Genomic DNA, 13,696 nt, shown 5'->3' with positions numbered 1-13,696 from the left:
AGATGCGATGTTGCGTAGAAAACTTTCGCTCTTCCTATCCGCAGAGATCTCAACACAACTTGAAGATGAAAATTGAGCACGTCAACTTTCGACTTGGAGTTGGCTTTATTTCTCGCCACTGATCAACAACAGAGGTGAAATACTTCATGGCCAACAATATTTTACGAAGAAAGGTACCCTTGTAGTTAGTTTCCTTGTCACACGAAAGAAAAGCAATCATCTTCCTTCGACATCTCATTAACAACCTCGATCTTAGCACAGCCTTCAGGTCGACAGAGCCTTCGTTCTTCGACACCGTTTCCAGCACCATGACTTTGCCTTGGCTTTGACACCTGAAAGAGACGGGTCAGTAGGAAGTCGGTCCGAAGCCGTAAGGAGCTGAAAATACGGTATGTTGGATTTACGTGTACATGCAGGCATACATAGAGGTAAGGCCCGTAGATGGTGTAGATAAAGGTGGATATCTATTCGCAATCACCTGTTACTTTCAAGTCTCCTTACCATATCTCGTTTTTCAATTTGGTTCTAAGCATGATACTTTTCTCTGTGTACACAACTAAAATATTCTCAAGTTCTCATCCATATTGTCCCGAAGTGGAATGATACAATGGCAACAGTCCTCATCTGATGTAGCATAAAATGAGTTTTGCAGGCAGGGCATATGTTATTTCCGTGCTGGCCAAGCTCGCGAATTGGAAGTAAACACCCCACCCCACACTCATTCGCTCAAACCCTCGGAAGCCTCCCTCCCTCCCACACCTGCCAGATGCATAACTCACCGACGCCAAGACCCAAATCCCCACACCTTCTCCACGAGATCATCAATACCTAGCCCTCATCCTCACTCTCAAAGTCTCTTCTTCACCCCTCATTCTCGGCCAAATTCCCCATGTCCCCCAAGCACGTATTTCCCGTCCACCTCATCCCGTACCCGCCAAAGCAGGAACATCCCCCTGCTACCCCGCCTTCCCCAGTAGATTTTCGGCAGTGGGCGAATTAGAAGGGTGGGCGAGAGGGGCTAGGGCGAGGATTCGGCCCGGACGGAGATGGGATGAACTTCACCTTCCCGTGCAGCTTGTTCCTGGCTTTGCTTGTGGATACGCAGACTCGACACCAGCAGGTAAATTCATTTGACTAAAGGTTGAGGGTGAGGGTCCAGGGAAATACTGCTTAGGTCCTTACTATTGTGTATAGATTTTGTAATTTTTGTGCATTAGGGGAGTTGGTATGATGCAGAACACCTACCTTGGGTAGACTGATAGATGCTTTTAGGTATATTTAATTAGCCTCACTCCATTTACCAAGGTACTGTATGTAGATCTCCCAAGGTTGGTAGGGGGCTGGGATGGGATGTGATATATAAACATCCCACCTACCTTCCATCATCGCCATCCTCTTCACTCTCCCACTCTCTCTTCCTTCTTCACACAACCCCAAGTCACCCTTCTCACCCCCATCCTCTTCTCTCTCTTCCCTCTGTACCACCCTCCTCCCATCACGATGCATTTCTCCCGCCTCTCTCTCCTGGCTTTACTCTCTATTTCGTCGGCGTCCCCAACGCATCTCTCACCTAGAGACCTGAACTCATTTATTGAGAGCGAGAGAGCGATTTCGCTCCAGGGTGTGAAAGATAATATTGGGCCGGATGGAGCGAAGGTCCCTGGTGCGGGGGCGGGGTTCGTGGTTGCGAGTCCGAGTCGGGTGGATCCACCTTGTGAGTTTAATTTCTTTGAATTTCAGTTCCCTTTCCTGAGGGAAATTAAATGGAGGGGATTTGAATTGGGTTTTTGTATTCGCGATGTTCTTGGCTTCTTTGGTTTCTGGTGTGGTTCTTTTGGAGGGTGGCGAGTGAGGGGGAACTGGTTCGAAGCGGTGGATATCTTGAAAGGGATTACTTGTGTTTGGTTTTTCTGAATATATTGTATGAGGCTGGAAGTTATCTCATGTGTTTACCTGGGAACCTTCAATTTCCTGCGTCAAGCGCCAGATGCTGCTTGCCATTCATTTCTAACCTTTCACACTTCTACCAGAGCCCTGAACTCTACTAACACTCTACAGACTTCTACACATGGACCCGCGATTCTGCACTCACCATGAAAATGATCGTCGACGAATTCATATTCGGCAAGACAGAACTCCAAACTTACATTGAAGACTACATCCACGCTCAAGCCGTGCTCCAAACAGTCGCAAACCCATCGGGTACTTTCCTTCCAGCTGGTCTTGGTCTCGGCGAGCCAAAGTACCAAGTCGATGGAACGAGATTCAACGGTGCATGGGGACGACCTCAACGTGATGGACCTGCACTTCGCGCAATTGTAAGATTGTTTCCTTGTCCTATATCCACTTTCGGACTTTCTCCCAGAAACTGTGCTAAACATTCACATAGACCCTCATCACCTACAGCAACTACCTGATCAAAAATGGACAATCCAAGAAAGCCCGTGAGATCATTTGGCCCATCATCTCAAACGATCTCTCATACGTCGGTCAATACTGGAACAGCACCGGGTTCGATCTCTGGGAAGAAGTCCAAGGCTCTAGCTTCTTTACTGTTCAGAACCAACATCGTGCTCTGGCTGAAGGAGCACAGCTCGCTAAATCTCTTCGAGTCACTTGTACGGGATGTGATCAAGCTCCTGAGGTGCTCTGTTTCTTGCAAAGTTTCTGGAACGGGAAGTACATTGTGTCGAATATTAATGTCAATAATGGACGTACGGGATTGGATGGGAATTCGATTCTAGGTCCGATTGCGGTGTTTGATATTGATGCTTATGTATGTCTCCCCCTCCTTGTCCCATATCCTTATTTCTACACTTCACAAGCTCTCGCTTTCTTCACACAAGTCTAACGTACCCCCAGTGCGACTCCCCAACCTTCCAACCCTGCAACAGCAAATCCCTATCCAACTTCAAAGCCCTCATCGACTCCTTCCGCACAGCCTACACCATCAACGCCGGCATCGCCGCCAACAAAGGCGTAGCAGTAGGCCGCTACACCGAAGACATCTACCAAGGCGGCAACCCCTGGTACCTAATCACCACCGCAGCCGCCGAATTTCTCTACGACGCCGTCGCCCAATGGAAAGCCCGACACGTCCTAACCGTCGACTCCACCTCCCTCGCCTTCTTTAAAGACCTCTACCCCACCATCACAACCCGAGAATACAAATCCGGAAACGCCAACTCCCCCTTCGCGCAAATCATGAACGCCGTAACCGCCTACGCCGACTCCTTCGTCGAGATCGCCCAGAAATACACACCTGCAGACGGCTCCCTCGCCGAGCAATTCAACCGTGATACAGGCGCACCCTTGTCGGCCGAAGATCTCACCTGGTCCTACGCAGCATTCATCAGCATGGCTGAGCGACGCGCCGGCCAATTCCCACCATCCTGGAACACGCGACGCATCGCCCCCTCTCCATCAACCTGCTCCTCGTCCTCCACGACCGGCGTCTACATCCCCGCGACCGCAGCCGGTGCGCCGAACGTCACAACAAGCTGCCAGATCAGCATCGTCTTCAACGTCAACGCTAGCACCTATTTCGGGGAGAACATCTATGTTTCTGGCTCGAGTCCTGATTTGGGGGAGTGGCAGTTTGGGAATGCGATTCCGTTGGGGGCCGGCGCGTATACGTCTGAGAGGCCGCTGTGGAGCGTGAGTACGTACTTGGAGGCCGGGAAGACGGTGCAGTATAGGTATGTGAGGGAGCAGAATTGTGGGCAGGCGCCTTTGGTGGAGAGTGTGAATAGGACGTTGGTTGTGCCGGCTTGTGGGAGTGAGAAGGTTACGAGGGAGGATGCTTGGACGGGGCCGGTGGGGACGAGTGGGAATTGTTAGGGAGGCGGAGGGAGAGTTGTGTAGGTCGAGGTGTGGTGAGGACGATGCGTTTTAGATCTGCATTTGCATTTGCATTTCCTGGCTTTGGACCACAATGACGACGAAAACGAAGATGAAGACAAAGATGAAGATAATATCTAGATCATGAGTAATTCACGAACCTTCAAAACAAGTAGAAGATAAAAACAACACATCCAATACACAGCAAATCAATAGACAGACTCACAAAACCATCAAGTGAACAATGTGCACTGTACAAACTTTTTGAGTAGATCGATCGACCAATCGCTAGCTTGTTGACACGCTCAAACCTCACAACAAGCTAAGCGAGGATCAATTCCGTCAGTGAGAATCCACCTACCTTCCCACCTACCTATCTACCATTTTTCCTCTACCCCCAGCAGTTCAATACACCTAGTTCAACTCGCTTCGTCTTAACACCATCTCACATCTTTCTTTATTTATTTATTTACGTTCTATTAAAATCCAGTCCAGTCCAGCCCACTCCAGTCCAGTCCAGTCAAGTCCACTCCACTCCACTCTAGCTTCTTTCCCGCTGTAGGTAGATTCCAACCCCCTCACTCAAACCACACTCATCCAAACCATCCTGCCGTGCAATGCAATGTAATGAAAGTCAAACACCTCTACTCCTTGGCAGACTGACAGACAGACAGACAGACAGACTGACAGACAGACAGACAGACAGACTGACAGACAGACAGACAGACAGACAGACAGACAGACAGACAGACAGACAGACAGACAGACAGACAGACAGACAAACAGACAAGCATATATGTATACTCACCCTACCTACCTAGGTCAACATCAACAATACAACAACACAACAAACACAGTAAACGTTTACTTTTCTGTATCTCTCTCGTGGTATGTGATTTGGGGACCCTGTTCATTTATTCATTGGTGATGATCATGGCCAGACTGAGGGTTCGTTCTGCCTCTTAATAAATTATGCCACCCCGCAGACTACAGACAAACTAAGCACAGAAACCGCTCCATTCTCTTCGAGTCTTCGTTTCTCTTTTGTTACCCCTTAAAACCCTCCACCCTCCCCCCCCCCCCCCCCCCCCCCCGTTCCTTCCAGTCCTTACCTATCCATCTCCCATCTCCCATCAACCCAAAGCAATTTCATGGCTGGACCTCCTCAAGTCCTCCCATCTCAGGCCGCCCAGCGAGCCAGCCAGCCAGTCAGGTATCATCATAAGCGCAATCATAATCATCAATTCAATGAAAACGCCATGCCAAAAATCACAAAGCACAAAGCACAACAAGCAAGAACGCCGCATGCAGACAGACCTGAAACTCCGAGCTCGCATTCCGCAAATTTCATATTCCCCCAACGCAAGAGCGAAACCCGATCCCAAAGAAAGCAATTCTGAGGTGTTGGGGGAAAAAGGAAAAAGGAGAAGAAAAGATAATAACGTGAAAAGTAAGGGTATCCGTCAAAATCAGAATCAGAATCAGAACCAGAACAGAGCCAAGAATAGCAGGATGGAGGAAAGACAATGCAGACTGGGACGATGCAAGGCCGTGAAGAATTCGCGCTCAGAAAAATCAAATTGAAAGAAAAGCAGACCTGCCCTGCTGCATGTATACGTGCCTATCGAGAATCAAATCTCAGAAGTGGCGTAAAACCTGATGATCGATTGCGCGCTCGCTCATGGGTTGCTGGCTGTGATTGAATGCAGGAAACAAAAATGAAGGCGCTAAAAAACTCCGTGAAGAATCCGTGAAAAGATGAAGGTCGTATCCGTCATAATGTCGTAAACAACAGCCTCGAAATCGTGCTGAGGGATATCCCGTTGACAGCCAGGAAAGTAACATTTCGTCGTGCATCTCAAAAACAAAACAGAACACCTCACACCTTCTTCCCCGCCTCCCCAGCTCCCATTTCATCATCACTTTCATACTCCTCGACAACATCTTCAGGCTGGTAGAATTGCTCCTGAATCGCCGCAAGCTCCATCCTCAGCTCCTGTTGCCTCATATATTCCAGTGCAGCATCGTTAGCCTCACGCAGAAGCACGGGTGCAGCTCGATGAGCAGGCATAGGCACAGCAGCACCCACCGCACCTCCAGCTATATTCGCACCAGGTGCTGCATGTTGACCATTTAGATCTGCTCCTGGATGGTAGAGCATTGCGTATTGTCGGAGTTGCGCATTTGCAACATGATGATAACGTTGAGGGGGAGGAGGATGAGCGACACCAGGAGCAACGACACTGGCTGCTTGGGGTTGGGCTCGGATCTGAGCTGCTTCTGCCTGCACTTGAGCCGCAGCTACTTGAGCTTGAGCCTGGGCTATTTGAGCTTTAGCCATTCGCACTTGAATTAGAGCTCGTTCGCGATTCTGAACTTCTGCTTCTGCTCTTGCGATCACCTGCCGTCTTCGAGCCAGCTCTTGGGCTTCTTGAAGAGCACGAACGTCAAGTTCGGCCGCTGCACGAGCAGGTGGGACTTGATAACGAGGTAGGTCATTGAAATTGTCGGCGTACAGGGGCATACGATATGCATTGTTTGGAATCGCATTCACTTCCGGCAAATGAACTTGACGTCTTTGTCGTGGCTCGGGGTTGTTGTCATAAAATCGAGGTCGATTGGGTGAGTTATTATTTTGATTATGGTTTGCATTCGCATTAGGGATATTATTGGGCTTGGCAAGTGCAGCTGCATTCATAATTGCTGGGTCTTGATTATTTTCTGAAGCAGCCCGTGGATTTGGCCGTCGGGAGACATCTGGACGCGGTTCATTGGGTCCAAGTGGAGCAGGAGGCTCAATATTTGCAAGTGCATTATCATGCTTTTGTTGGTGTAAACGCTCCAGTCGTTGAAGTAGTTCTGCATCTTCATTAAGCTCTTGGAACAGTTCTTCCAGTCTGCGGCCTGGCGCTGGCACTGGCCTTGGGAGACCAACAGGACCATCTCGGTGAGGTGGTACTGGACGGAATTTATGGGGATCCCCTGGAAGTCGATTTCGTCTATCGATATTTTCGGCAGGGTCTTTTCGTGCGGGAAGACGTGCCTGTGGCTGAGTAGCCTCGAGGGCTCGAAGTCTGTTGTAAAGTTCTTCGTGGCGGACAGCTGCTGGAAGAAGTGGATCTAGCCGAGCTCGTTGAGCATCTGCCACGAGAGCTGGACCATCTTGCACTACACCCTCCATTGGATCTAACTGTATAGCTGACTGAGCCCGAGCTAAATGCTGACGATGCTGCATACGCAGCAGCTCCAATTCAAATCTTGCATTTTCGGCATTTACGATTTGCTCGGCTTGTCTAGCTTCTCTCGCAGGGGTCCCTCGAATCTCGTTGCTGCCCTTCGCCAAGGCATCTGCCTCTTTTTGCTCACGAACTCGCTCGGCGTTTTCTTGTCCATCTGATCGGCGGAGTTGAAGTCTCACTCTCTGTAAAGGATCCGCATGGACGGCCTTGGGTGGTACAGGCGGGTGCGGAGCATTCGGTCTAACACCTGGCTGGTTGGGCACCGGCACGGGCACTGGGGCTTGCCTCCTAGATAGGACGATGATATTGGCAGCGTTTGGTCGTCCCAAATGACGCTCATTGTCATTAACTGGCTCGGCATCCTCATCTTCGGGCGAGTCACTATCAGGGGTTCGTGGGTGAGGCGCCTGTCGGTGCAAATCATCTGCACGCCGCGGCTGATAAAAGTCATCCAATGCATCGTTGTTCCCAATATCGGCCGGGCCATCGGCCACTGGAGCAGGCATTGGTTGCGCTACATGAGCTTGCATAGCTGCTTGTGGCGGATCAACTCGAGGAAGCGCAGGAGGGGGTAAGTATCGCACCGGGTCCCTTGCTGGACGCCGAGGCCGCCGCCATCGCCATGCAACCTCCACCTCGTCGTCGAAGTAATTGAAGTCCATGTCTGTAGATAGTCAGTGTATGAATGCATACCAAGTTTGTAATATATCAAAGGTTGTTTGCGACTGGAGGGATATCGAGGTTTAGAAAATGTATGGACCCGGCGCTAAGCCTCGACACACATACCATCATAAATGGGGTCCAGCTGATTAGGGTGATTGAGAAGCTGTGGGAACTCAGGAAGATCATGTACTCTGCGTATCATTGCTGCGGGGCGAGGCATCATTGGCCGGAGTTGCATGAAATTCACGGCTCGAGGGCCTTTCATTTGTTAGCAGTGAAGTGACTGACTTCTGCATGGATGGGAATTTGAGGAAGAAAAAGAAACGCAAAGGGTAGATCACTTGATGGTATCCCATTGTTCAACTAATCCTATACAATACAGTCGTAACAGACGAGTATCGAAAATTATTTACTGACCAGGACGTGCACCGGCCGCTCTCCTTGCTTCGAGGCGTGCACGAGGGTCCATTGATTTTCGCTTCTCGTCGTCTTCCTTGACGTTTTCGGACATCTTGATCTTAAGATCTTCTTCGCTATACTCTGGGTGATCGGAAAGCACCTTCTGGAGAGCCTCTTTCTCGGCTTTCTTGACCTCGTTGTCGTGTCTCTGCTCCACACTCTCAAACAATGGACAGTTACCAGCTTTACCACCTCGAGTCGGGTCGTTGAAGTGATTGTAGTCGCAAGATTTCGAGCAGACGTAACATTGGATATTGAAACAACCATTCCTAGTGCAAGTCATTTTGTTGCAACCTTCCTCCTTGACGAAGGGAGTTCCGCATTTATTGCATTTGCGGATCATGGCAGCAGACATTGCTTCCTCGATTTGACGTCGAATCGAGAGACCATTATCCTTGGCATTTTCCTCACAGCTCTTTGGGATGTGCGATTCAAGTCTGCAGAGGCGACAACTGACCTTTTCGCAATCTGGTGCTTGACATCGAAATTCCCGATCCACTTCAACGGGTGGGTACTCGGCTGCAAAGGGGCAGAACGGACAGCTCTCCAGATTTTCAATACCTGCCAAGCGCAGATTGGCTTCCTGTTCATTTCGCTCCAGCGCGACTCTGGTGTTTTCATCGAGAAATTGCGCCCTATGAAAGTCAGTTGAGAGGTTTTTTGCATGGAGAGAGTGGCGTACCTTTGATCAAGAGAAAATCCACCAGGGCACTTGTCTGTCGACATACAATGTAGCTCATATTTGGACTTCCCTATCTCAACTTCCGCGGTGCGTTTTGCGCAACCCCTGCAGAACCAATGTAGTGTCTCGCCATTACAGTGAACCATCCTGTTCAAGGGATAGTCGCAGCAACAGCACTGACATTCCGACATGGTTCCTTCTGCTTCTGCTCTGGCGATATTTTCTTCTTCTTCGACTTCAGCAGCACGTTCAGCGGCCCTTCGGGCATCGGCCTTTTGCCGGATTCGTCTCGCAGCCTGTAACTCTTCGAAAACTTCGACCTTTTCACGATCGACAATGACACCAGGGAATGCTAGATAATCGGAAACCTTCTTTTCGGTAAAATCACTACTTTTCCTCGCATGCTTCAGTCTTGGGTACAGCTTATTGTCGCTCCATGTTCTTTCGGCTTCTTCTAGAACTTCATATGCGGAAAAAAGTCGATATCCCGACCTGCTCAGAGTCGCGTTGATGAAGTTCATTGCTGTCAGGGGGAACTCATAGGAAAGGATTCTGGCGCTGCATACTGTTAGTACAGAAGAGTAACTAGTGGTCAAGAGTCGGCCGAGGGAACGAAATGCGAGCTCTTGTCAAGTGAAGGTGTCAAGGTAGAAGCCTGCAAAGAAAACACCAATCACTTACATGTAGCTTCGAATGCCCCCGATATTTGTTGGCATGATGCGATCAGGAGCACCATATTTGCGAGCAGCTTCCGCATCTTCATCGTACGATCTCTTTCTTTTCAATATCTTCTGCTTCTCTTTCTCCTTTTCCTTCGCATTTGGGTATGAATGTCCCTTGTCCATCTTGTCCAATATATGTTCAATCAATCGCTCTGATGATTTTGAAATGGTGTCATATAGCTCCGAGACATAGTCGCGGCAGATTCCAGGGAACACATTGACAACTGTGTCGACGCAATCGATTCTCGCTTCTATGACTGCTTCGGGTATAGGTACTTCCATGGCAGGTCTTGCGGGAGGTGGAGGTGCAGGTGCAGCAGGTTGTATTACTGGGCCTCCAATTGGAGGGTATTCCTCATCAAAGTCGAAAGCCCCGGCTATGAACTCATCATCGAAGTCCTCGTCAAGATCGTAGTCGCCCCAAACATCTCGAACGCGAGCGTATGGTACATCAGGAATTGCAGGTGCATTGTGAGGTTGTGCTGCTTGTCCAAAGGCAGGCCGGTCTCCCATACGCTCTACAGGCTCTCGTCTGAGATCATCTCTTACCTCAAGTCTCTCTCGTTTGATTCGATGGCCATTTTGTTCGTCGGCGAGCTCCTGTGCATCCTCGAAGAAGCCATCGTCGTCGTCTTCACTGGTGAGATCGATCACGGCATATTCTCGTCGGGCAGGACCACCATTATTTCCCGCAACTGATTGTTCGACCATATTCATAATGTCTTGTGGTAACAGAAACGGAGAGTCTTCGTGCGGTTGTTTACTTCGTCGTTGTGGTGAAGTTGGCCGTAACGGAAGGAGCCGACCAAGGCTTCGCCGCAAAACTTGTTGGACTGAAGCTCTGCGAGACGGCTTCGGATGGTTAGGCTCCTTTTCTACTGCAGGCTCGAGGTCGAGGTTCTTCGCAGCCTTCAACGCAGCTCTCTGTGATTGCTTCGAAGAATCGCTGGCGGGCTTCGACCTTATAAGTCGCGAGTGTGCGTAGCGTGACGATCGAAGTGGACTTCCCATTTTGTTAGTGAATTCACCGAGTGTCGATTCGAGGCAGTTTCGAGGTACATGGTACATAAAGCAGCCAGAAATTAGAGGAAGGGGAGTGTTGGAATTGATTCGACAAGCAAGGCTACATTCTCAGAGTTGGAGGGAGGGGATAGATGTTGGTTGTTAAATAGATGAATTAGGATTGCAAAACGAACTACTCACCTTCATTATGTGCCAGACATGCCGGTATTCCCCTCTGTGAGTCTGATTGCGTGCGAAATAGACGACAATGCGGCTGGTGGGACGTGTCCAGGCAAGGCTGTCGGTCCCAAAGGTGAAGCTCGAGAGCATCACGGCTCGTGAGCTGGACCGTGCTAAATTTGGAGCTATCTTATCACCGGAATCACGGGACTGAGACCGGAGCCAGAGGTTTTTCCTCGTCCGGGCTAGCTGCAGCCGACATCCTGAGTGGCTTCACTGTTAAGAGGCAGCATATAAGAACCAGCAGCGACCGATTACTTTTGATATCATGGTAAGAATAGCTCCAAACTGCTTCATCCATATGGATATTCAATGTTCTAGAAATATTCTAGCAGATCCACTCCTCGAGACTACTTCTGTAGCCCACGCTCAGTCGCCCAATGACACTGGCGTCCCATCCCGAGGACCCTGACAATCCTTTGTCATGTGTCATGCTGGACCTGCATCCCTGCTGAGGTCACTGACTCCACTGTTCCGTCGAGTCGCTCTAACCCCATCCACGATTCTGCCACCCCGCCATCAGGCGGTGTAGGCCCAAACCCGATACGGCACATCCTCTATCGCTCGGCTCTCCACGGCCCAACGACCTTCCCTTTCCGCCTCTAAATCCACATACATTCTTATACCTTCCCAGTCAACATCACTGTATCGCATTCTCCTGCCGTTAGGGGTCGTCGCCGTCAGAACTAGGTGTCAAGTGTGCACGCCCTTACGAGAGCAAAACTCTGAGCGGGAAGGCAATCCCATCACACGGTTCAAGCAAGGAAGTATATCTTTCCCTCATCTTCTGTCTGCTGAGCTCTTGTCGCTCGGAAACATTCCATTGTCTCTTGTCTTTCACAAAGTCACTCGGTCAGTCATTAACTGGAGGCGGCGCATTTGATTGTGGATCTTGAAACTCTCTTTGTTCCAGCTTATCTACAGTTCTACCCTATCTTCTAGACTCGATTAAATAGATACGAAGACTGCAGAGCAATCAACAAACAGTCGTCAATACAAAGGACCGAGTAAATAATATGGGAGAATACGCCCCAACAAACGGTTCCATCGACCTCCCCGACTCCAAGTCTCCTTCGCTTATCCTTACGAATCCTACACCCGAAGAAAGATTGGAAACCTGGAACTTGAACTCCGTCAATTGGGGAACCGCCCTGCCTCTACCGGACTATATTGAGCGTGAACGCTATCTCACAACAGTACCATTAGCAAAAGATGGAGGAATCACACATTGGGTTCTCGTTGATAGAGACCTTCCTCCCAACGAGCGACCTATTCTCGCCGCCTGCGAGTCCTTGAGAAAGCCGGTACTCGTTTCAAAAGGCGGAGTTATAACGGAAGGAATCACACATGGAGTTGGCAGCGTGTTCAGTCAGCCGAAGTTCAGAGGAATGGGATATGCAAGCCGCATGTTGACAGAATTGGCCCCAGTTCTAAAGACATGGCAGCTTGATCCAAACACACCCGGACACGAAACCTGTCCATTCAGTATTCTTTACTCAGATATCGGAACAAAATATTACTCCAAATTCGGATGGGCCACCTTCCCAAGTACACATTTTGCTTTTCCTCCTTCCGACTATTCATCTACAACAAACATTCAACCTCTCACATACCCCGACATCCCAGCTCTTTGTGCCCTAGACGAGGATAGATTACGGAAAGAATTAGCGATCGCTGCCAAAGATGGCAAAACCCATGTTGCCCTCATCCCCAACCACGATTGCATGCAATGGCACCACAAACGCGAGGACTTCGTAACCAATAAAATCTTCGGCAAATCCCCCACCATCAAAGGTGCCATTACCGGCGAACCCGGATCCCGCGTCTGGGCTATCTGGACACGAGCATTCTACAAACCAGTTACTCCAAAATCCGGAAACACTCTCCACATCCTCCGCCTGATCGTGGAGGACGAGACTGATTCTGAAGAGAACGCTCAGAAATTGAAAAGTATTCTTCAGTTCGCTCAAGCGGAAGCTAAGGAGTGGCAGCTCAATGAAGTGGATGTATGGAATCCCAGCGATACGCTGAAGAAACTCGTCAAGAGGACGGGCCTGGAAAATAAATATGTTATTAGAGATGCGGAAAGTATTGCCAGTTTGATGTGGTATGGTGAAGGGTCTACGGAAGATATCAATTGGGTTGCAAATGAGAAGTTTGGGTGGTGTTGAGGCGCCTAGGTAATTTATTGGTATTGGTATCTGATTTTTCGTTCCAACATGAATCCCAGAATTGCACTTCCATTTTCTTTTCCTCGGATTCGGCTCTTCCAAGTTCTGTCAACATAGGTACCTACACTCCGTCCCACTTCTCGGGATACCCGAACTCCGATCCCCAACGCCGATGCCCAAGTCAAAACTTCCAACGAATACCTTATTCTCCTCATGGTAAAGGACTCAACTCCCTTAAAAAAACAATACAATACCTAGGTAAGGTAGAGCTTGGAAACACATAAACATCACATGACAATCCCATACTCACCTCAATCACTCGACCAATCACTCAATCAATCACTCAATCAATCAATCACCTCAATCAATCATCACCCAACCCACCCCACTCCACCCAATCAATCAGGAAGGTGGATCCTCCAATCTCACAATTTCCACCCCCTCCACCCTCCATCCCCCCTTCCCCATCCCGCCACAACCACGTGCATCAAGCAATTCGCTCCTGAGCCTCCTTCACGCTTAACTTGACTTATTACGCAGGTACCTACCTACACATCGAATATTTTCTCCACTCCACAGGGCATACAAATGAAAGTGATGGAGCCTCAACCCGAACCAATGCAAGTCAAAAAAAAGAACCAAGGCGGCCTTGGGATCTGAGGGGGTATCTCTAAAGCC

General features: G+C 49.4%; 3 protein-coding genes across 3 annotated transcripts; 2 read left to right on the top strand and 1 right to left on the bottom strand.

Annotated features, from left to right (window-relative positions):
- The first annotated feature begins 393 nt into the window (after positions 1–393).
- On the top strand, positions 394–4,151 carry ONS95_010900 (uncharacterized protein). Its single transcript, XM_058504485.1, has 4 exons — positions 394–1,714; positions 2,059–2,318; positions 2,390–2,776; positions 2,863–4,151. Exons 1-4 carry the CDS (start codon positions 1,501–1,503, stop codon positions 3,838–3,840), a joined length of 1,839 nt encoding a protein of 612 aa, XP_058359041.1. The 5' UTR covers positions 394–1,500; the 3' UTR covers positions 3,841–4,151.
- Positions 4,152–5,719: 1,568 nt separating this feature from the next.
- ONS95_010899 (uncharacterized protein) lies at positions 5,720–11,107 on the bottom strand (the record flags this gene model as incomplete). Its single annotated transcript, XM_058504484.1, has 6 exons — positions 10,809–11,107; positions 9,565–10,608; positions 8,884–9,441; positions 8,160–8,836; positions 7,866–8,000; positions 5,720–7,743 (listed from the first exon to the last, which is right to left on the bottom strand). The coding sequence occupies exons 2-6, from the start codon at positions 10,320–10,322 to the stop codon at positions 5,720–5,722; spliced, it is 4,152 nt and encodes a 1,383-aa protein (XP_058359040.1). The 5' UTR covers positions 10,323–10,608; positions 10,809–11,107.
- Positions 11,108–11,863: 756 nt separating this feature from the next.
- ONS95_010898 (uncharacterized protein) lies at positions 11,864–13,018 on the top strand (the record flags this gene model as incomplete). Its single annotated transcript, XM_058504483.1, has 1 exon — positions 11,864–13,018. One exon carries the CDS (start codon positions 11,864–11,866, stop codon positions 13,016–13,018), a length of 1,155 nt encoding a protein of 384 aa, XP_058359039.1.
- Between the last annotated feature and the right edge of the window lie 678 nt (positions 13,019–13,696).

The sequence above is a fragment of the Cadophora gregata genome (assembly GCF_030347475.1).
Source record: "Cadophora gregata isolate MNR1 chromosome Unknown scaffold_5, whole genome shotgun sequence".
NCBI classification, from domain to species: Eukaryota; Fungi; Ascomycota; class Leotiomycetes; order Helotiales; family Ploettnerulaceae; genus Cadophora; species Cadophora gregata.
Note: the sequence above shows the minus strand (reverse complement) of the source record. Positions and strands in the feature narration are given on the sequence as shown.

Coding starts and splice junctions, on each gene's coding strand:
- ONS95_010900 (XM_058504485.1), top strand. CDS start 1,501: ATGCATTTCTCCCGCCTCTCTCTCCTGGCTTTACTCTCTATTTCGTCG. Junction 1,715..2,058: donor GAGTCGGGTGGATCCACCTT/GTGAGTTTAATT, acceptor AACACTCTACAG/ACTTCTACACATGGACCCGC. Junction 2,319..2,389: donor GACCTGCACTTCGCGCAATT/GTAAGATTGTTT, acceptor ACATTCACATAG/ACCCTCATCACCTACAGCAA.